This window comes from Abramis brama, assembly GCF_963993115.1.
Source record: "Abramis brama genome assembly, chromosome: 6".
Taxonomy (NCBI): domain Eukaryota; kingdom Metazoa; phylum Chordata; class Actinopteri; order Cypriniformes; family Leuciscidae; genus Abramis; species Abramis brama.
This window is the reverse complement of record NC_139968.1, coordinates 13,330,373-13,354,791: the sequence shown is the minus strand read 5'-3', so window position 1 is coordinate 13,354,791 and position 24,419 is coordinate 13,330,373. Positions and strand designations below refer to the sequence as shown.

Below are 24,419 nucleotides of genomic sequence, written 5' to 3'. Positions count from 1 at the left end.
TGAAATAAATGAAAACCGCAGTGTTTTTTTTTTCTCAACGCATGGCTTTATTTTATCTCTCTTCAATATTTTTTTCTCTCATTTCGTCTAATCCTTCTCTTCATATATTCATTGTGTTCTGTGGCTCTAACACAAGAGAGGAGCGAAACAGGGAAGGGATGACAGATGGAGCGAGATAAGGAGAAGAAAGGAGCATTTTGAGGCATAAACAGAAAGAAACGTGCCAAAATGAACAAAAAAGAAGAGATGGGTGGTGAAAGCAGTACAGGAATCTCCAGGTTTTTAGGAGAGATGTTGTTGGCTAACTAAAATCTACAGAGATTGTATATAAAAAAAAAGAAAAGGTAAATAAATAAATGTGGTATAAGTAGGCGGTTGTGCTCCTGGCTCGTGGCAGGATGTGTAGAGACGTACAATATGATTGGCTGTAGGTATTCACAGGAGAGTAGTGGTGTAAAGGGTTGCCAAATATTGACGATTTACTCGTGCACCAAAGCTTCAAATTCTGAAAGAAAATAGCAGGTGACTGGATTAGACTACTTTTTTTATCATTCTTGACAAGTTGTACTTGTATGTTCAAATTCAACTATGTGGCACAATGATTTATAATGGCAGAGTTTAGAGGTACTGTTCCTTTAAGAGTGCTTGTTCTCTCACCATCTATGCCAATTTTCCCGTCTCCATCCTTGTCGGCAGCAGCGAGGAATGCTTTGGTCTCCTTATCGGTAAGATCTCTGCCATCTGCAGCAAAACCCTTCAGCACAAACCTGTCCAAGAGAAGAGATAAAACTCAATCTGGCAACCCAGGTCACAGCTTGAGCACAACAGTTAAGTGACTGAATTTAAATACTCTTGAAAACTGTTCTAGTGTGCGAGTTAAGATGATAAAAGATGATGACTATAACAATAAAGTTAACTATAAAGTTTTAATAATCGTTCTAATTCTGTGAGAATAGGTAAGTCCACATTACAATAACAATATCGTTGAAATCACTTTCAGAATTATTTCTTCCAGCTGATGAACTATAAAAACATTGACAGCCAATCAGAATCCATCCTGCTTTAAAGAGCTTGAGTATTTAAAGTGGCAGACGACACATCCTATAATAAACAGAAAGATGTTGTGCGTTGTGGACACTAATATAGTTTAATAATATAGTAATACACTGAATTAGAGGTTCAAACCACCCAAACTGTTTTAATTTGTATCATGAATTGTTCATTAATTTAACTAATTTAATTAATGAGATATCCATTAACATTTAAAAATTCAGTTTGGTAGTTGTTAACAAACAAACAAAAAGGTCTACCCTGATGGCTCTCTGCAGAATTCTTGTCTTAAAGGGACAGTTCACCCAAAAATTAACTACATTGGACCCCATTGACTTCCATAGTATTTATTTATTTATTTATTTTTTGATGGGGTCCATCAACTGTTTGGTTACGACATTCTATAAAATATCTTCTATACAAATACAGGTTTGGAACAACCTCAGGGTGAGTAAATGTCGACAATTAAATTTTTTTGGGTGAACCCTTTAAGGCCTATTCACACCAAGGATGATACTGATAAAAATATAGTTCTAAATATAAAAGAACAGAAGATTCTGTAACATTAACGGCATAGAGAAATGACATAGTAACTGCAATAACTGACAATAACTGCAGCACGTGCAGTGTGTGGACGCTAATAAATGTATCCTTATCTTTATAGTTATCGTTGTTGGTGTGAACGGGCCTTTAATTTCAATCTGGCAACCCTGTACTTCCCTGCTGTTGGCCAATGATGGACAGCCATGTACTGATAATAATAAGTAATAGGTGGACAAGACTGCTGTCAGAGGCGATATATATAGCAAATCAATGCAAACGGGAATCGCTTACAGTCCCTCTGTGTCCTTGAGGCCAACAGGAGACGGTAATAAAGGTAGAATGAGACACCAACACTGAAGACGGGCCAAAAGACAAAACTAATTTATGGGTCTTGATTCGGAGAGAGTTGGCACAAACATAAAAACATGCAGCCGCTTGTAAAGTGTCTCTCACTTAAGCTCCTCCTCCTCGATGAAGCCGCTGGCGTCCACATCCAGAGCTTGGAAGACCAACTTCACGTTGTCAGCAGACAGAGCCTTCAGTCCCACCACATCAAAGAACTTCTTGTGATCGAAGCTGTCCTCAGCTGTTTATGAGAAAACACGCTTCAGCTGATGGCATTTACTGCTATGTGCAATTTCGACTCATGCGTCAGTATGTAAAAACAAACAACACAGTGCGTACAGTGGAAGTCTTGCACCAAAATAATTGTTTTAGTACACACTGTTTGGAAAGTAGGCTATGGCCACAAAATGAAAACATTATACATGTAGGCATGAGGCTATTGTGCTAAAGCACTTACAAAGCTGTCAATGCAAAGTTTTAATGTTCATAAACATTAGAGCTTTCGCATGATATGCACAAGGATACCAATGCTTTAACATTCTCTTTCAAAAATACTGTGTTTGCAAAGTTCACAAAGAACTCAAAAGTTTTGTGAGCGAAAGCAAAGTTTCTCGGGGGAACGCAAACAAACGCAAAAGCATTGAACTATAATTTTTCACATCATCTAAAAAAAACCTTCATCTCCATAGGGGCTTTCGCACTGGGTAGTTCTAGGAACTTAGTTCTAGGAACTAGCCACCAGGGTGGTTCCCCGAGAACTAATGGTTCCCCTATGAACGTTTTCCTGGTTGCATTTGCACCACCAGTAGGAACTCAGAAGTCATAAGCCGCGCTTGTTGTTGTGACCTTAAAGCTACACTGTGTAATTTTTTAACTTGATTCTTAGGAAAAAACACTTTGTTCTTTCAAAATTATATGTGCTCATTAATGTGTAATTACTTCTACCAACTAATCAAGAATTCTCGTAAGCGTAGAATCTGCCATTTAGAATACATACGAGCGAGTCACTCGAATGGCGGCAGCCATGATGCGCCTCTATCTTGAAAATACATTAGCCAAAGAGGGACATACCTGGAAATTCAAGCTTCGCCTTTCGCGTTTTTACACTCAGTGGCACCGTGACGAATGCGAGGGGGAGATTACTCGCGACTGCCGGCAGATTTGAAATAATACGGCCACCGTAGGAGTTAAAATGCCCTCGGAATGGGAGGGGCTAGAAAGTAATATTCAGTTGGTAGTCATAAACAATTTCATCGCTAGATGGGAGAAAATCCTACACAGTGTAGCTTTAACATAATCATGTTTCTCTTGGTCCCTTCAAAGTTGCGTTGGATTTTCTCCTCAGCGTAAAGATTAAGAGGCCCTTCTATCACTGTTTTCCATGTTCGTAGAGTTAGTTTGTGGAGTAAATATATAGGCTATAATCTGTGTGTTTACATAGCTTTTTTAAAATGGCGGGTGCTGCGTGTGTTCGGCCAATCAGCGTACACTAACGTCACTGGTAGTTCCTATAGTGCTGGTTTAGACCCGACTCTGAAGTAGGAGCTAAATTAGTTCCTCCAAAAGGAGTTCCTAGAGCTAAAATCGTTCCTAGTTCCTGCGGTGCGATCCAGGTACTTTCGCCAATAGTTCTAGGAACTATGAAAAGGCTACGACATATTTTAACTGTTTACGTTAGGAATTACATCTCATATCCAGATGTTTATCAGCCTAATTTTTGCTGTTTTTAAAAAACTGAGGGAAGGATTTCATTTTCTGTGGAAATTAACTCCATATCCTGAGCCATTCCTGGAATATTATTATTCTTAAGAAAGTGTAATTATTATATTTATTTTATTATTATAATACAAATGTTATATAAGCATGGTGACACTTTACAATAAGGTCCTATTAGTTAACATACATTATTTATGAGCAATACATCTGTTACAGTATTTATTAATGTTTGTTAACATTAGTACAACAGTTAAATGTTAGCTCATGTCCATTAAATTATATTAACAAATACAACTTCTGATTTGATGAAATTAACATTAAAGTCGTGATTAAAAAAAAAAATTGCGATTAGCTTTTCTTTCCTATTGTGACTTATATCTGAGTGAAATTGCTTCTGGAATAAGAAAAAAATGTTTTTCATCCTCAGGAGATGACCGGAAAGTACTAGTAAGTTGGGTGTTGTTGCTAACTAAATGGAGGCAGTTTATTTAGTCCCACCGTCCACCGAGACCTTATTGTAATGCCTGGTTCAGATTGCACGATTTTAGCCCGATTTTGCCACGATCCGGTTGATGTAGGGTGTCGATTCGTAAAGGACAACGGGCGACTCGGGACGCAAGATTCGATCGTTTCGTCTCGTATAGTGTGTCATAGTGGACGACACCCGACGCCGCGTCTACGATGCTTCACGACATCACGATAAAAAGACTAGCATGATGAATTTTTTTCCCGGTCCTCCACGACGGTTCCGTCAAGGGTGAGTGCGTGTGTATGTGTGCGAGTGAGTGCGTTTGTGTGAGTGACAGTGTGAGCGAGTGAGTTTGTGTGAGTGTGTGCGTGTGTGTGTGAGTGAGTGAGTGCGTATATGTGCGAGTGTGTGTATGTGTGAGACGGCACGCGATGACTGGTCGGGAAGCAACGTGTAGTCTGACATGTTTCTCGTCCACGACAAGACAAGATTTTAGGAGTCAAAATCGCGTACCAGAATATATGGCACAGTGACTATCTTAACAGACAAAAAAAAAACATGTAATTTGAACCAGGCATACAGTGTTACCAATTATTATTTTTACAAAACTCACCTTTGAATTGATCAAGGGCTTTTTTGATATCGTCATCTTTCAGAAGGTTTTTCATGGCCATCTTGACAGCTAGAGAAGCCAGAGAGAGAGAGAGAGAGAAAATATTAGGCGCTAACTGAAACAGAATGGGTGCCAAAATGTGTGTGAATCAAGACTACAGGATTTCCCAGCAGACTTTGATCAGCACAGGGACACATTTAGTCTTTTTTCGTTTACAGTTTAATGCCAAAAAAATAAAATCATTACATTCTGTTTTTCCATATATGCATGTGAAATACATCACACCATACACTTATGCAATTGTAGTCTTATGAAATGGAAGTAGGTTTTGTTTATTTTTATTGGCAGGGATTTAACAGTCAAGTCTCTAATCCAGTGCTAAATTTATTGTGTTGTCTCTGTTTATCTGTTAGATTAGTCATGCCTTTCTCTAATAGTTTAACAACTACATGCAGGTTTTCTATCACTTTAGGTTATCTATCACCTTCTCTAAGACCTGAAACATACTTTTACGTAGGTACATGAACACAAACCCTAGCAGTGATTTCAAGCAGTTTGATGTGTCAAACTCAAATGGCAAATGGCAGTTTCTATCCAAAGGTACTGATGTTGAACAAAATCCTTCTCCTGCTGTATCAGCTTACTATTAGATCCATTGGTGTCCAAGTTCAGGCAACTGCTGCAAGGAACACTAACCAACAATGAGATCCGCTGCCAAGAGAACAGATTCGATTGCTCTCATCTTGGCCTCTCACGATTGCAAGAGTTCCTGTCGCCCGTAAATAACTTTACAGCATTCATACGCTGCAAAGGTGGCATGCATAAGGCATGACAGCTGTGTATGTGTTTGTATGTTTGTCTATTTAAGTTAAGGTATGTTTCATCCAAGTGTGTTGGGTTGGGCGGACAGGCCTTCGGAGAAGAATGTGTTTGCTCTCTTGAGAAACTCTATCCTTCTGTAGTTTGAACTATATATGTGTGTGAGATCACAGATTATAAAGTGAAGTGACATTTGAGGTGTCTCCCTTGTAACGCTAAGAGATCTGACTTCTTAACCTCATCTAACACTTCACAACTGCAGCAGCCAATCAGAGCTTGTGTCTAACACCAGATGTTGAACCAGGCTTTCCACTTCAAAAGTGTTAACTTTACACTTTACAAGTAAATGACAAAAAACATACCCTAATACTCAAAAAATGACAGACTGCTACGAGAAATCGTTGACTAGCACAACAAACGAGGAGAATTAAATTTCAAATGTAAAAATACATGGCATGATAGATGAGATGGTGTTTTCTTTACGGTTCTTCCTTGCGCAGCAGGTGTTTACAGGCTGTATGCAACTATTTATGCAGCTGCTACAGTAACTTCACCAGAATAAACTACTTAGACATAGATATAAATCATGCAGAACATTCTGATGCATGACTGTCAAGAAAGATTGTAAGGTTTTTTTGACAAATAACCTTCTGACGAATTACAAGTGGTTTAAAAAGTCACAAGCTAACTTTACACTGTAGAAATAAAGATAATTGAGGCACCATTTGGGGTGGAGATCTCTGGAGAACCTCTAGACACCTTTGAATGAATCAAAGAATTGACCTTTGAGGAACTAGTTATTGCAAGAACTTTCAACTGTAAATTGAAATATACAAAGAAGTTCCTCAAAAACACAATTAGGATATTTGAGGCACCTTCAAAAGGTGTCTAGAGCTTCTCCCGAGGGTTCAGCCAGTTCTGAGGAACCCCTAATAGTCCCTAAAGTATCTTTAAATTTTACAGTGGTTGCTCTTGGTTATATGGTAAGCCAGGTTATGCAAACAACCCAATAGAAAGAAAGAAATGATAATAAAATGTTCCTCCTTGACAGGAATGAGATTAAATGGTGATCAAGTCCTGAAGAAAAAGACCCCGATAATCGGTTTCTCCTCTCAAAACATGGATTTCCCAAGATAATTGTCTGGAATCAAAATTCAGAGATCTCAGTATGACCTCAAACATTTCTCATCAGATTATTTCAAGACCAAATGATTTACTCTTCCTTTATGTTAGCTATTGTTTCATTAATGTCTGTTTGTTAGGGAATTATCCCATAAAACGATATGCCTAAACTCTATCCATACCTGTATGAAGGGAAAGCTGGCGGGAGGAGAGACTTGGAGAGAGAGAAAGAGCCCAAGGTGAGAGATGGGGGTCCACTGGGTGTCTTATATACTCTGGCTTAGCCTATGTCTATTTCAGGATAGACCGGGTCATAACGCAACACGCAGGAGAATGAAGGATTGTATGTGTGACTCTGTGTGTGTTTGAGAGAGATCACTTTCTTGGTGGCCTAACGAATCAAATGCTACTATTAATAATCGGGTCTCATTTGACTTCTTGTGTCCTCTCAGTAAATCACTGTCTACTTCTCTCTCTTTAGCTTATAGCTCTGTTCTAAACCCTAGTGAAGTGCCTTGCTGTCGACTGCCTACATCCTGACTGAAATTGAACCAAGTGACTGATTTGAAATGCTCCTCCTATACAGCAACTCGATTTTCTTCTCGGTAGATTCAAATTGACTCACAATTGATTCCAATGGAGCTCAATAGTGAGCGAGCGCCCACTTATTCAGCAAACTTGGCTCGATTTTTGTAAAAAGCATGTCAGAAAATGTTTCCGTCAACACTTCTGGACATTGAACCAAACCAACCATGCGTTTTTCAAATGAAGATCGTAGAACCAGTGGCACCATTGGTGACTACGATCAACTTTACTCACTTTACTCTCAATGCTTTTGAGAAACGCAGCCCAGCTCTGAAATTAATCAGATTACAACATTTGATTTGAGGCAAAAATGTTTCAAACATTGAAAGAAAATTATTGTGAATGAACTACTCATCCCACAAAGCATTGCATATGACAAAATCGAATCAAAAAATGATGGTTAAACTATCAACTTCAAAAACTATCAAGTCAGTGATCATAAGTATAAAATACAAGTCATGTTCACGCAACATGTTTAGTATGAAAATTCGGTCTGCATGCGATTTGTCTGTTCAGACCAATGCGTAAAAAAATGCCAGATGGCCTGAATGAAAATGTCATTTCACCCTCTGACAGTAGGTGGCACTTATATATATATAAAAAAGCAGAAATACCCCAGTATGCAAAGAGCTGCAACTTTCTGTTTCTGACACCTGCTTTACATGGAGAAAAAAGTCAAACAGCATTATTTATTTTTTATTTTTATTGTTTTGCAGTGTGATGGAAGAGCAGTCTCTGTAAAATAAATAAATAAAATCAGTCTCAATGATGGCATGCAAATGGCTACGTTTTTGGAATTGCCGTCAACCGAGAAAGATTCTTTTTGCCCTTAGAATGCCGTAGAACGCTTTAGAATGTTTCAAATGCGTAACGTCACGTCATACACTACATCTCAGTGACATCAGAGTTCTAGTGTGACATGAAGTGACTTTCAATAGAATTTTTTTCAAGTATGGAGTTGCGTATTCAGTCTTTCAGACTCAAATGGAACATGCCATTAATCATATTTCCAGGCGCTTGTCGTCGCCATTCAAGCCCTGGTGTTAAAATATCTTTGTCCGATATTTACGGTGATTGAGCCATGTGCCCCCAGCGAAAAAAAGACCCAGGATGGGTTTCACTCATACTTAACGCATACTTAAGACGCCTGATGAAAGACAGGGGAGAACTTCTTTACACATGTTTACACAAAACACCAGTGCATGGTGGGTATACATAGCCCTGCATGATCCCTGTAATGTGACACTGTATTAATAAGAGCATCTATATATCAAACCAGCTGGGTTTCAGATTTCCCTCGTCATGTTAATCACTTTCTATTGCTATGCTTACATTCCTCCATCAGCTTCTTTTCCTCTTTGCAGATAAATCACCAGTCTCACACTGCTTCTCAAGGTTCTTTAGTATGTACTTGGACTTTAACCAGTGTATTTCTTCATCGCTCCACTTCTCTTTCTTAGTGGGACTAAATGTATTGGTAATCCTCATGTTGGTGTGCAGTCAAGATGACCATGACAGTGTCAGAGGGCTGTGGACAGTCTCTATGTTGGTGTGAGCATGAGTTTAGTTGTTTATTATTATATATATTTTATGTATTGTGACTTTTACAGTGTTAGTCACAGCGCAGCCTGTCACATCAAGATTAATGTGAATGACTGTGTGCTTGTCAACTCTCAGCAGTTTCTCTTTGGCACCTCAGAAAGTGGCACTCAATCCTGTCATCTCGGCTTACTGATGGGAAATACTTACTGCATAAACACTCACACACATATATGCCAACGTCTCAGTGATTTTCAGTCTTTCCCCATGCAGTCTGTATGTGTTTATTTATATGTTTTATAATTATAATTTTTTTGATACTGGAAATTGCTTCCATTGCATATAATACAGGACATATATATATATATATATAGATACATATATGCTCCCATATATTCTGGTAGGAGCCCTGACGAGTCAAAAATCTGTCTTCCTCTCAGGGATTCCCTTTTAACACAGCACTTCCCATCTGTCATAAATCGAAATATTGTAGCTTGATCCTGCCCAGATGACTAATACAGGGTCTCTCTCTCTCTCTCTCTCTCTCTCTCTCTCTCTCTCTCTCTCTCTCTCTCTCTTTCTCTCTCTCTCTCTGTACTGTTTGACCCTCTGTTCTCTCACCATGCAAGAGTGTTTCACTATGTCTACCGGCCCTATTACATTACCCTGCCTCAGCATTACGAAGACTGAAAGACAGAGAGACAGAAATAGAAAGAAAACAGATCCACAAATGGACTGTCTTTCTCCTAATAAATAAGGAGTGATGATGAGAGGCCAGAAAAGGAAGGATGAAAATGGTGACTGGTCAGAAAGAACAGTACACACACGGTTTTACTGCACTGATTTTTCATTGATTTTCAATGTAAACATGCACTAGCTTTTTGCACTAAGGGCGTGTGTCCACCAAAGCGTTTTTATCCAGCTGAAAATGCCTAGCTGATTTTTCAGTTGTGACGCTTTGCTCGCTATGATACGAAATATCCATGGAAGTGTTACTAGTATCTCATTTCACAGTTTGTTTCTGTATTGTTTCTAATACAACGTAAAGTATTTGCTCTGGCTCTTGTCGCACTTTGTAACACATCTTTCCCTCGCGGGTCAAAATGACCCGAAGCCTTAAAATTATACTTAATTTTTTTTTTTGTCCAGAAAGCTTATTTTATTTCATTTTGATAATATTTTTTTGGCAATTTTTTTTTTGTTGTTTACCTTTAACCCTTATGTGCTGTTGGGGATGTTTTCATCCACTATGGGGTATTTTTTAGTCTAAATTTGGCCATAACTTTCTCTGTGTTTCAGCAAATGGAATGATTTTTGGTGACAAATCTTATTTTGACACATATTTTGGGAAAATGCTTTGAAATTTTTCAAAAACTCAACAGTACACTGTGGGCAAATTTACTACCCTTTCGTTATGTTTGTGGCTGAAAACAGCCACTACTTTAAACTGCTGTAAAAATATATCAGATAAATATTTTTTTCAATTTTTTTTGCATAAATCTATTAATCAACCTCAGTCCTGCTCAAAAATACTAAATGTTTAAAAAAAATTCAGGATTTTAACTCTTTAATTGCCAAATTCGTAAATGATGTCACTGATTTGGGAAAAAACACACACAAAATGACTCATTTTCAATATAAAATGTGATTGTGGACTGGATTTTTTTTTACCTTTTATCACAGTCTTGGACATGTCAAAGATTAGAAACAACATTGGTTTTGATGCATTGTTAGTTTTTGTGCAGCATCCGATTTTAACTTTTTCTCCCTCATTTACTGTTCGTGGCTGTTTTTGCCCCATTGACTTCCATTATAACCACATTTTTTGATTGCAAAGTCATGACACCATATAATTATGCATTTTTGATTGTTGGTGGTTTTCCCTGTTGGGAAGAGGTAAAATTTGTAATTTTTACTGTTGATAACCAGGTGGCACCATTAACCCTTTAGATAGGCCTGTGCAAAAAAAAGCTTAGTTTCTGGCTTTTACATGGAGTTATATGGAGTTTATATGGAGTATAATAGCATAATAAAGTGTGTGTTTGTGTGTGTGTGTGTGTGTGTGTGTGTGTGTGTGTGTGTGTGTGTGTGTGTGTGAACTCACCTTGATGCGTCTGAGAAAATCAAAATATGCACCTCAGCTCTCAGAACTACATGGAGTAAACAAACACAAAGTAAGTATATTTATGCATCTGCTGCCTTTTGATGGTGAGAAATGCAGACTAAACAAAAACAAAGCAAGTGGATTTAAACGCGTGCATGCAAGCCTGCTGGTCATTTGACTTGTAGTGAAGTTTTAGAGATGATTATGCAGCCTGACCCCTCCAGCGAGCTGCATGATGTATCGTCTTCCCCCTCTGACACCACAGACTCAGGAGAGTCAGATCCTGATTTGGATGTGGCACCCTCATCATCCTCTCTAGCTTCCACTGAAGGCGAGGAGGATTCGGAGGATCCTGGATCTGGGTAGATTGGGAGAAACGGCGAAGTGTGGTTTTCCACTAACGCGGAGACAACTCCCTTTCTTCAGCCTGCCAGAGGCGTGACTCCAGGGCCGACGCGCTATGCCATCACAAAGCATAGTCATACATGTTTGTATGACTGTACAAACATGTATGTGTTGACGCAAGTCATGCTGACAATGAGGTCAATCATCTCCTCCATAAAAAACAGATTGAACACGGAATCCATGTTCTGGACCTTTGCGATGGCATAGCGCGTCGGCCCTGGAGTCACGCCTCTGGCAGGCTGAAGAAAGGGAGTTGTCTCCGCGTTAGTGGAAAACCACACTTCGCCGTTTCTCCCAATCCACCCAGATCCAGGATCCTCCGAATCCTCCTCGCCTTCAGTGGAAGCTAGAGAGGATGATGAGGGTGCCACATCCAAATCAGGATCTGACTCTCCTGAGTCTGTGGTGTCAGAGGGGGAAGACGATACATCATGCAGCTCGCTGGAGGGGTCAGGCTGCATAATCATCTCTAAAACTTCACTACAAGTCAAGCCCTTTCTCATGTTGCTTGCTGCTCTTCTCACCATCAAATGAGCAGCAGGCTTGCATGCACGCGTTTAAATCCACTTGCTTTGTTTTTGTTTAGTCTGCATTTCTCACCATCAAAAGGCAGCAGATGCATAAATACACTTACTTTGTTTTTGTTTACTCCATGTAGTTCTGAGAGCTGAGGTGCATATTTTGATTTTCTCAGATGCATCAAGGTGAGTTCACACACACACACACACACACACACACACACACACACACACACACACACTTTATTATGCTTTTATATTCCATATAAACTCCATAATACTCCATGTAAAAGCCAGAAACTAAGCTTTTTTTTGCACAGGCCTATCTAAAGGGTTAATGGTTCCACCTAGTTATCAACAGTAAAAATTACAAATTTTACCTCTTCCCAACAGGGAAAACCACCAACAATCAAAAATGCATGATTATATGGTGTCATGGCTTTGCAATCAAAAAATGTGGTTATAATGGAAGTCAATGGGGCAAAAACAGCCACGAACAGTAAATGAGGGAGAAAAAGTTAAAATCTCATGCTGCACAAAAACTAACAATGCATCAAAACCAATGTTGTTTCTAATCTTTGACATGTCCAAGACTGTGATAAAAGGTAAAAAAAAATCCAGTCCACAATCACATTTTATATTGAAAATTAGTCATTTTGTGTTTTTTTTCCCCCAAATCAGTGACATCATTTACGAATTTGGCAATTAAAGAGTTAAAATCCTGAATTTCTTTTAAACATTTAGTATTTTTGAGCAGGACTGAGGTTGATTAATAGATTTATGCAAAAAAAATTGAAAAAAATATTTATCTGATACATTTTTACAGCAGTTTAAAGTAGTGGCTGTTTTCAGCCACTAACATAACGAAAGGTAGTAAATTTAAACAATGCACAAGGGTTAAATTACTACATTTGATCAATAAATAAATAGTAATTTAAGCACATTCCTCATTCTTTCAACTTAAATTCAAATTAACTCACAATTTCTTGACCCTTTTAATTCAGCTCAAAATATCTTACATTGGGTGTCTTTGCCGACCTCTTGTGGAAAAAAAAAATATAACATGATATTTCATAACTCTTGCTACTAGATGGCCTTATAGCTCTATTTGGAGCAAATGAGCTGTTCCGCTGAGTCCTAAAGTCAGTTCATTTCAGTATGCATTCATTCAGATGCACATCTAGACATTATAAAATAATTTTTTGGTAAAGTTTTAGCATTTTTTGTTTGAATTTTGAGCATTTTTAGGTTTTTCTATGTGTACTGAAGCATTCCATTATTCCTATGGGGTCAAATTGCTCTGCAAGGGAAGGATTTGTTACTTTTTAAATTTCAACCTCAAAATCCCTTCAATTTGTTTTGTGTGTATTCGTGGTTTAAATGCAACAAAAGTCCTAGGGTCTTGGACCCCTCTGATGAACACTCAATAAATAAAAAGTTTCGGGAAGAGTTTCGGGAACGATTAGTTAAATTATTTTGTTCCGCTATTATGCATCTGTTGATTACGGTTGGTCGGTGTTGTATTAGTCCCGCCCCTCCTCCACTGTGATTGGATAGCTGGGTAAAAAGTGACAGAGATGAGCGCTGCTTTTACTCAAAGTTGAACATTCTTCAACTCTAGCCTATAGGAGGCTGCAGACCTGTATATTTATGCCCCAGGCAGTTTACGCCCCTGTTGTTCCAGTGCGTCCAGTAGGGGATACTGGGAAATAACACCATTAAATCGACGCTCGAAACTTACATATTAATAACCGTCCATAGACTTTGACCAATTTGGTGGTTTTTGTTAATTTAAATATAAACGTTACAGTGTAGATCTGCGCTACGGATTAAAATACCTGTAGATATTCAATTGGGATTCACTCTCTTCACTCAGCCTACAGAAGACTATTTGTTTTTGTGAATTAAAAAAATAATAATACACATAGTTGGATCAGATGACAAGTAATGATATAGGCTACTGTATCACCTACTGTAGAATAGTTATATTCACCTAGGTTTTTACTCTAGACGCACAGTAGATGCTCGTTACGAGGCTGGCATTTTTGAAAATGACGCTTTGGTGGACACACCACTTTATACAAAGTTTAAAGTAGTTCAACAAAACGTGTTCTTTGTGAATTCCCCCTACTATAACCATAGACTGTAAAAAAGTATGGACGTAGTGTCCGTGACGTCACCCGTAGGTTTCTGAAGTCTGTTTTTGAAGCCTAAAGTGGGCGTGGCGGCGACCGTCGCCATCTTGGTAGCGCGTCACTCCCAAATTTATTTATTTTTACAGTCAGATAATTAGCTGAGGTAATGTGATGGCTAACAGACAGCAGACAAACGGCTAATGATGACTAATGACCACTGCAGCGGGAATCCACCTGTCATTCAAAAGTGGAAACCCTTAATTATGCAGAACTTTAAGGCTAAATATAATGTAAACGGATGAGTTATAAAAAAATTCACCCCCCTCACAGTTGTCATGAAGGGAAAAATAAGCTATATAGACCAAAGCCACTTTTTGCACCAGGCTGTAAACGTGTTTTTTTCTGCTGTAAAGTTGGGTATTTTAACATGGGGGAGATACAGATTTGACTCACTTCTGCACCCAGCCTCAAGCGGCCAGTCGATGAATTGCCGTTGAATTCACTTCCGTGTTGGTTTCAAGAGAGAGACAGGGAGGTTGCCGCTTGACTATAACAGAACAAGCAACATGATGTGTCATAGCTGTTGCCGATCCATGTCTACAGCTTCATTCATAGGCTAATGATCTTGGTTTTCACTCGGCGCAACGGCCATTTTAATAAACTTCACGAAAGTAACTGTTACTGCTCCTATCTCTTTGAATGAGGAGACATTCAAAAATCTCCAAAGCTGTCCACCAAGCCTACAATATAATTTCATATTTGAAATCACCAATGAAATCTGACAACAATGTTATTTCGCGCATGTTGTTGCAATCGTAATGGTAAAAGGTCTAAGGCTAAAAAATTAAGCCTTTTAAATAAAATGGTTATTGAGCTGTTTACACTGTAATATACAATAAAAAGGACATTCAAATGAATACAAAAAAAAAACACAACACCGAAGGTGGACTTTGAGCACGCAAATTCTTTGAACTGCAAGCAACGGTCACAATATGACGTCACATTCCGCGCGTATGTTTAAAAAAAAAACATAATTCAACATTTAAATAACACGTTTTAATAGCCAACTTAAAGTGTTTACAATAAATAAATTACTAAATAAATATTAATAAATGTAGGCTAAATAAATAAAAAATTGCGCTGCATTTAAAATCCTGTGAAAACAGGGGGTGCTGCTTCCTCCCTACATCCCCGCGCCCTGCATGAAGCATACAAAAATACAAACCGTGTTTCCAGCACTTTATGAACATGAGTAGGCAACGTCCTTTGAATCTACCTATTAATACAAGGACATACCACTGTCTGGAAGTGGAAAACTGGATTCAAAGAAGCCCTGTCAGTCAAATCTGTACACTGTCCTCCTCTCATTTTGTGAGAACATGCGCGCGAGCAGTAAACACAGGCATGTGTGTAACATGTAGTATGGCCTTGAATTGAGATCATGACACTGTCGCTATTTCTCGCTGAAGTGGCAATGTGAAACAACACACACACACACACACACACACACACACACACACACACACGAGATCCCTGGACCTGAAAAGAAACATCACAGCTGCCATGACCTTGCTTGTGAACTTATTGTAGCGCCACGTGTAGCTACGTATGATTGCAGTTTTGTAAGGTTCACCCTCTTGAATTAAAACTGCCAGGGCGTTGTTGGCATTCCCAGGTTTAAGGGACCTTATAAGAACATTTGTAGAGTGATAGTAATACCTACAGAACAGTACATAGTATATTACAAGACTCAGATCAGAATAGTCTGGACAAAATAATTGCTTTATTAAATATATTTGGACAATATCTAAAAAAAAAATATTAATATAAATATTTATTATTTTATTTTTGACTGTAATAGAATATCTTGAGAAATATATCTATTTAAGATCGTTAAATCATTACTTTGCATATTGTCTGTTCTGTTTGCTGCCACCTAGCGGTCACTCATTATAACTGCATCTTAATCCTTCGCAAGCCTTTAATTCTGCTGTTCTTTAGACTAGGAATAGTTCAGCCAAATATTAAATAAAAATTCCCCTCATCCTCATGCCATTTCAAAACCCCTTGCTGCTATTTATCATAGACTAAAATTATATTTATTATCAAGTACAAAAGTATTTTCCCCAAATAGGTAGTATGGTATTTTAACAATATATGTTGTTAAAACAATAGTGAAAATAGTATTTAACACAGATAAACATTACAGTGGCCCTATCAAAATTCTGTTTGTTTGAACGACCCGACGTAGAAACATTGGTTAACGAATAGCATGAGTTGTCTGTTTAGCTGGCCAATGACAGATGGGAGAGCAGCATTCAATATTTTTACAACTCCATGGTGGCATAATTCAACTTGTGGTATAATGCCCTTTTCACAAGATGTAAAATACATCTCTGATTTCCCAAGAGTGTGTATATATGAAGTTTTAGCTCAAAATACCCCACATATATTTTTATGTTAAAGTTGTCACTTTTTGAGGGTGAGCAAAAACGCACCGTTTTTGTGTCTGTCCCTTTAAATGCAAATGAGCTGCTGCTCCCGGCACAGAGGGCGGAGCTTGTGTCCCAAGCAGCTTTGATTACCTCACACACACAGGCACTGAAATTTTCAAAAACGTTTAGCCTTTTATGTTCAAACCGGAGTCGAAAAGATGGAGAGACTCAAGAAGAAGTGACAACATGTAGACAACATTTCTGAATGGTTAGTTGATGAATTTTATGTAGCTTATGTGTCGTTATCTTCAAGTCATTGATTCATATTTTGTCTTGATAATCTATAAATTTTGTTCAGGGGGCGGGGTTTATTTAAATTTTAGGGTTAGTGGGAGGAATGTCGTGTAGTCCCTACCAGTCTGTTGTCCTTACAAAGCTATTTCTGAAAAATAAAATATCTCGCTTTGCTTTGAACTCTGAGCGTAGTAACTTTGCAGATGTTGTTTATTCTCAAACAGCAACATTACACACTAACTAAAGTTAGATAGCCTAAGTGAAATCATAATCAACCACCCCTTTAAAGGCTTATTGCTGAAATGGTTTGAGACCTGTGGAATAAATTAAATTATTTCATGAACCTAGTAGCCTAGTGTTCTAAGCCGAGTAATGCAACCACATTGACTGGTCTTACCTGTTGACGTGCAGCAGGTGAGAAGCTGCAAGTGAATTCCTCACATACCCGAGCGTCTAACTAAAGAGATCTGATCTGATCTGAAAAAGATTAAACTACACACGTCGAGAATGAATCAACGACAGCTTTATTTCTTTATCTTTCTCTTGTCAGGTAAGTGGGCGGAACGTGTTCTTAATGCACCTTGCACTGGTGGTTGCGTCGCGTTTCGTTGAGTTCTTTTTAATTTATTTATATTCTTACGCGTCATAAAAAAAAAAAAAAGTGGTTTGTTTCCACTTGAAACATTTCAGTCGCGTCTCTATACCTTTGAGCTCCGTCCTGTTTCTGAACCCACTAAAAACGCGTGAACTCATTATGCTAAAGACTCTTTCAGTTCCCGTTTGATGTACGTGCAACTGTGTAAACCCGCCTCAGAAAACCACCAGCAGCTTCACTTCCACTTTACTGAGCAGTCTCTCTGTCTGCCTCTCTCTGTGAGGGTTTGTTTGAAGAGGTCTGAATCTACCATTATCCAGCATGTCTCTCCCTCAACAGCTGCGCGATGAAAGGTGAGCGGAATCATGGCTTTATTACTATTTACTCATGAATATTCATGAAATCATAGAAGAGACACTTTCAGGGCGTAGTGTTTGTGTACTATTCAGTTCATGGTAGCACTTTATTTTTACAGTCCTGTTCCCCATGTACATAGATTATAGTAATTACTATAACTGGGTAATAACTAGGTATAACCCAGTTAAACCTAACCTTAGCCCTTAAACCTAACCTTAACCCATGTTACACCCATGTTACATCTCATTTTTAATATTACCCAGTACTTTCTTAGGTAAGTACACTGTAAGAGCACGTACTGTAAAATAAAGTGCAACCCAGTTCATCTTGTAGCTATACTTTAAAACACTATGCCTAGCTACTACACTATAGTACTGTATTGCACCGAGTATACTATGAAACAACTACTCAGTCTGGTGTAGTAGGCTACACTAAAACTATACTAGTCAAGACTTGTCCACCATATGCACTAATCACGTTTAAAAAAAATAGATGAACCTCCAAAGTGGGGTAAATTAATGTTTTCATTATAAGCTAATTTGTGGCATAATGCTAATTATTCAGAAAGAAATTACAATTGTGTTAAAGAAACTGATTTATCCACCTAGTAAAGTATTCCCATCTCAAAAAGTATATTCAGACAACTTTATTATAAGCTTAAATCATACATTTTACTTAATAATAATAAAAAATGTAGTATGTGTCTCAACAAAGAATATATAAATTATAAGTTATACAGTATGTGTGCACAAAAAAAAAAAATCTGCTTTTAAGGCTGGAACAGATTACTTTATTGTAAATGCATTATTTGATTTAAAAAACAAAAACAAAAAACAGCAACAACAACATATCTTCTGTGATAATCACAATGTTTGTAACATTTGTTCACCCTACAGTGATTTCGACCAGCTTCCGGACAACATCCCAGTCACTGCGACCATTGCTGATATTGAGGAGAAGAAAGGTTTCATTGATTACTTTGTGAGTTCCCTGAACCCTGTAGTTAATCTTTATTCTACTTTACTTGTCTTCTATAATTTATCTGCCGTATAGTCTGCCTAACTGAACCTGTGGCTTATGTTTAACCGACAGCATACACCTGTCCTACAAAGGATTAGTAGTTTAAAGATATCTATAAAATGGCAATCTTAAATTTGGTTCTAAGGGGATTCATTCTGGATTTGTTTTTTTTAAATTGTTTGCCTACATGTACATGTGTCAGACTGATGTCTTATGCCATTGTATTGCATCTCAATGGTTTTTTTTAAACTGATCACGCTACTACACACCTAGTCTTTGACTTATTTGTTCTTTATCATCTTCTTGCAGATGTTCGTGATTGAGGTGAAGACCAAAGGCAGCAGTAAATACCTGATCTACAGAAGGTATCGACAGTTCTTCACTCTGCACCAGAGTTTGGAGATGAAGTACTCATCTGAAGCCAAGACGGGATACACCTGCCAGCTACCTTTCCTGCCAGGTCTGTGACCAAGCAGCTGCACAGCCTCCACTAAATAACAGTGTGGTAGAGATCTGAGGAAACCTAGGTTCACTAGCACATGCCACATAAACACTGAATCTAAATACGGTTTTCACTTCTGTTCTGTGCTACTGTAAGTGCTTAATCCCTTTCAGAGTGAATTTCACATTCTATAACTGAATTTAACTCCTGAAAAGCTCAGGTTGTAACAACTGAAGTGTTAATATACAGTATTGTCGTGCAGTGTACCGAACTGAATTGAACGACTAGTTAGTTAGATGTATTGTATAAATTTCCATAGCCTATAAAAGTTTTTGCTTAAAGGGGTCATGATATTTTAAAAGTTAATTTTTTTATTTATTTTGTGTAATTGAACAGGTTAACTTGCTTTAATGGTTCTTTACCTGTGCTTCAACTGTGCTTTATCTGTACATTATTGTGGCTCCTCTATTCCCAGTCTGTCTGAAACGCGGCAATTTCTACAAAGCCCCTCCTTCTGAAAAGCTCAGAGTGCTCTGATTGGCCAGCTGACCCAGTGCATTGTGATTGGCCAAACACCTCAAGTGGGTGTCGGAAATGTAACGCCCCTAACCATAATCACGAGCTTCAGCTTCCAAGGCTTTAAAGTCCCCCTGTAGTCAATAATTTTATCCCTTAAAACTCATCTTTGATCACAAAAATTACATATTTAAAGTTTTTTTTCTTTGAATTTCCATATGAATATACAAATTAGCCCCGCCTCCACTCACTCTAACTAGCTCAGAGATCCAAGTTGATGATCACAGGTTGACGTGATTTGTTACAAGGTAGTTTGTGACGTCAGAAACACCAGCGATTTCAAACCGTGTTTTTGAGACTGTCTTTGGTTCACTGCAGTTTTAAAGAGAAAATACTCAGCAGTGGTGTTGACTGATGAATTTGCACATGGTTTGTCTTAAAGCATATTAAAAGCACCTCATAGACATTTAACAACATTAAAAGCTTGATTTTCACCACAAGCAATTGTAAACACACAGTTAATAATGTCGTCGGTTTAACCGTATCAGTTCGAGCCAGAATCAGATTCTGAAAATGCGGCTGATCAAGCCGATCGATCGGAACCAACTTTGCAAGCACAATTTGAGCAGAAGCTGCCCTCTGTAAATGCACTGAGCACAAGCACATTTTTGGGTCGTACTGCTCAGGAACAGCTTTATAAATAAACCTTAAGCACTGATTCCTAACAAAGGGAGTCCGAAAACAGTCTCCGCAATATTACAACAACACTACAATTCACTGAAGCCTTATCGTCTTTCTTTGTGTATGCCTTTGGGCACACTGTGACATAGAAATTTGAGGAAGTAATATCTGTACCTCAATCAAGGCATTTTAGGCAGGTCTGGATCATCGTTCTCTGTTAGAATAAATTATTTTAAATTCTTAAATAAATTATCGCCCTTTGTGGGAGAGTATATATATATATATATATATATATTATCCTGAAGGCCTTGATTTGCTGGTTCAGGTGTGTTTGCTTACAGTTGGTGCTAAACTAAAATGCAGAAATGTGGCCCTCTACCCAAGTCCTAAAAATTGACATTCAACTTCTGACAAGATGAAAGCAGAAGAGACAAGTACCACCTGAGAGATAATGTGTAACTTTTTCCTGTAGAGTCTAGCTTCAACCTCAATTAAAGGGCACCTATTATGCAAAATTCAATTTTACATGGTGTTTGAACATAAATGTGTGTTGGCAGTGTGTGAGCAAAACCACCCTAGAATGATAAAAATCCACACAGTGCTTTTTTTAAAATCCCCATAAATCCTAAGCACTGTCTCAGAACAAGCCGTTCTCAGATTCTGGGCAATGTGACGTCACTTTGCACAGGCCCCTCCCACGACTGTTGATTGACACTGCAGTTTGAGCCTAGACCCGCCCTGAGTGAGCTGGACACAGTTCATTGTTTCGACGCTTGAGCAGCTGTAGACAAGAATGTCTCCTAAGCGATTGAGGTGTTTTATTGTTGGATGTAAGAATGAACATAGCAGTCTTCATTTACTCTCATTGTTACTCGAGGATGGATCTGTACTGTTCGTGATCCAGCTTACAGTCTCTGGAGCGACAGGCCTAACGTTACTGACCACGGCAGATATTTAAGTGAGAGCGTGCACTTTATCACAGCTCATCGAGTCGTTTTACGGATATAAAGTTTACCAGTTTATTAAGCGCCCACTGAAAAGGTGTGTATATTTGTTTACTGTTAGTTGTAACGAGTGTTTTGTGTACTTCGCTGTGTATGTTCCATTATAATGAAAGGGAGAGAGAGAGAGTTTATGGATAAGACTTTAATGCGCACTTCTATACTGTTTATTCAGCTCTTACAGTGATTTTCTGGAGTAAAACTAACACTTCATCTTTTGTATGATGTACAATAAACTTCACTGAACTCGTCAGTATATTTTCATAGCTGCCAACTCTCACGCATTCACCGTGAGACACACGCAATTGACACTTTTCACATGCTCTCACGCCACACATCCATTTTCTCACGCACAGAAAAATCGCGAAGCAAAGAGGACCGACAGACTAGACAGAGCAGGTTACTTATGATATAAAAAAATCTCAGCTCTCAGATTCTGTCACTTTTATTACGAAATTCAGACAATAAATACCGTTTTGGCGCTTGTAAATGTGACGCGACAGATCCCTAGCGGCACGTGACCCGATCATCTCTAGCTGATAGTAGGCCTAAATAACGTTAAACACGAACGAACACTGTTGAAAGATACAGTAGCCTACAACAACTTACCGAAATGTATATTCCTCATACATAATATCGACCAATCAATCAAACAAAGGGGTCAATAAAACAGCTGGAGAACAATTATGTCACATAACATTTACCTCAGGAAAGCCATTTAATGACCATAATATAGGCTATAGCACGTTAGTTGGCTAGAAAAAAAGAGCTATAGAGAGTATTTTGCTAAATATGTGTACTATATTGCATTATATTTAATTTGTTTATTTTTAACCTTAAATAATACTGCCAGCTGATAGGGCTCTCTGTATGTTTACAGCATTAGGTGAGTTGTTTTTTTCTTGAGAAAAATGAATGCCTATCTTGTGTAGCCTACCTAATATTTATCCAAATGAGTCAATATTAAATCAAATCACAATAATTGAATTGAATTGAAATAATAAAAAAGCGTAGCTTACCAGAAATTGAACCATGTAAACATTGTAACATGTTGTCACTAAACCTAATAAAATTCAGTTTAGTTACTAAAATATTTTGACAATCACAATACACGTATTGTGATGCAATACATTTTTTTTACACCCCCCCTCATAAATCTTGAACATCCTGAGGCTCCGCCCTTTGGCCGGCAGCAGCAGTTCATTTGCATTTAAAGGGATACACACTAAAACGGTGCGTTTTTCTGAGCCCCAAAAAATGACAATTTAAACATGCTGTAAAAAATTATCTGTTGGGTATTTTGAGCTAAAACTTCACATACACACTCTGGGGACATCAGAGACTTATTTTACATCTTGTGAAAAGGGGCATAATAGGTGCCCTTTAAACAAACCTAAATCAAAGTAATGACGGTCTTCAGGATTACTAGAATCTTGACAAGTTGGAGCTAAACTCTGCAGGATTGGAAACTCTTGGGCTAGAGGAAGGAACCAGTTGTAGGGTTGGAAGAAAGATCTCAAAACACCAGATCATGGATCACTCCTTGTGGTTGCCCTTAGGCCTAACCACTACCCCACTTCCACTGTCCCACATCCCACTGTAATCAGATTCCAGTTATCCCGATTCTCTCCAATGCTGTTCCTTCAGAGTCAAAGTTCACTCCTTAGGTGGACTTTGTCCTTTGAATACTTGAAGTGTTTCCCACAAAGTTACTGATTAACCAGAACTCCTAAGATTGGGAGGGGGAACAGCAAAGACAGAAGAAAGGGATAGCATTGCATTGTTAGAAAAATGAGATGGGTAGCATCCTCATATCCTTCTGCTTTATCTATCCTCACAGAAATAAAAACAGAAGTTTTCAAACTTGTTTGAATTGTTTTGAAAGGTCACAAATGTCTGAAACCACTTGGGAAATGATAGAACCCATACGCCATCATCAGTCATTATATTAAAATTGAACTGTCTGATTAAAAACCAGTACTTGATTCAACACCAACCCAACAGAAGAAATAGTAACGTCATCTGCATCATCGTAGTAGTGTTATCTACTCTAGTTTCATTCTAGTCTCTAATGTCTTTAACTTCTTCTCTGATCCCTTTTTAATCAGCCTAATGTCTCAGCACTCTCTGGGCCCTATCTTACACCCGGTGCAAAAGTGTACAAAGTGTCTTACAAAGTGTTTTTTGCTAGTTTCAGTCTGACGCAGTTATAATTTTCACATCTTGCACCACATTGTTTAAATAGCAAGTGCATTGTTGGCGCATTGCTATTTTGAGGCAACATAAATAGACTGGGCCATTGACCAACTGAAACCTGGTCTAAAGTCAATGGCGCAATATTTTCTTTTATGTGGCGGGTCCACAACACGCGTAAACTCTGCTTATTAAACACACAGGGACGCACAGCAGCACACAAACATGCCAAATATTTAAAATAAAAGGATTACAATGTAAAAGATTATTATTGTGTACATAAAGTTATGGTGGAATGGCTTGTCCCGTAGATGATCTACCAGCGGGCTTTTACCTCGCGCACGAGCGGATCCGTTTGCGCTCTGGAGACGCGTTCGGTCTTTCCACTATCAAATTCCGTCATGTAAATAGCGAATCAGCCATGGCGCGAGCGCAACTGGCATTTAAAAGGAATGGGAGATGAGACTCTGATGGGTTTAACGCACGTAAATCCCAAAACACACTCATTACTCATTAAGAGAATAGGGACAACCCTTTTAGACCATGCGCCGGGCGCGCCGACCATTTTTTCTGTCGTTAAACTAGCAAAAGTGGATTCGGACACACCCTAAGTGAACTTGCGCCGTACGCTTTAGACCATGTGCTTAGATAGTTAAAATAGGGCCCTCTCTGTCTCTCTCTCTTTGTTTCATGTTCCTTTTCCCTGTCTGTCCCTTTCTCTGTCTTTGACCAAACAAATATGTATATAATTGAATTGAGCAGGAAGGAGAGGTCGTTCTTTGGCACACTACACACCATTTCATTAAGGTCACCTAAAAGACTGTGAGCCGACAGGCTTTACTGTCTCTCCTTGAATTTCCACCGAAGCTTCTTCAAAGGTTCCTACCAGCTAAACCTGAACCCAATGGAGCCATATTAATCA

At 38.4% G+C, this 24,419-nt stretch overlaps 2 protein-coding genes across 5 annotated transcripts in view; one reads left to right on the top strand and one right to left on the bottom strand.

Moving 5' to 3' along the window:
- Positions 1–81: 81 nt before the first annotated feature.
- Positions 82–24,419, bottom strand: part of pvalb7 (parvalbumin 7) — a 38,836-nt gene continuing 14,498 nt past the window's right edge. Inside the window, exons 1-5 of one of the 3 annotated variants that reach the window (XM_084116731.1) lie at positions 17,090–17,233; positions 4,737–4,805; positions 2,047–2,179; positions 658–767; positions 82–505 (exon numbers count right to left, since the gene is read on the bottom strand). In XM_084116731.1, coding sequence (XP_083972857.1) covers positions 480–505; positions 658–767; positions 2,047–2,179; positions 4,737–4,797 — 330 coding nt within the window. In that variant the 5' untranslated portion in view covers positions 4,798–4,805; positions 17,090–17,233 and the 3' untranslated portion in view covers positions 82–479. Of the gene's footprint in view, positions 506–657; positions 768–2,046; positions 2,180–4,736; positions 4,806–6,859; positions 7,235–17,089; positions 17,234–24,419 lie in introns of those variants that run through there. The other 2 variants (XM_084116730.1, XM_084116729.1) reach the window with 2 other exon arrangements.
- The window catches only part of ncf4 (neutrophil cytosolic factor 4), a 31,373-nt gene continuing 24,449 nt past the window's right edge, over positions 17,496–24,419 (top strand). For both annotated transcript variants that reach the window (XM_084116728.1, XM_084116727.1), the window contains exons 1-3: positions 17,496–17,640; positions 18,541–18,625; positions 18,974–19,124. In XM_084116728.1, coding sequence (XP_083972854.1) covers positions 17,609–17,640; positions 18,541–18,625; positions 18,974–19,124 — 268 coding nt within the window. In that variant the 5' untranslated portion in view covers positions 17,496–17,608. The remainder of the gene's footprint in view (positions 17,641–18,540; positions 18,626–18,973; positions 19,125–24,419) is intronic.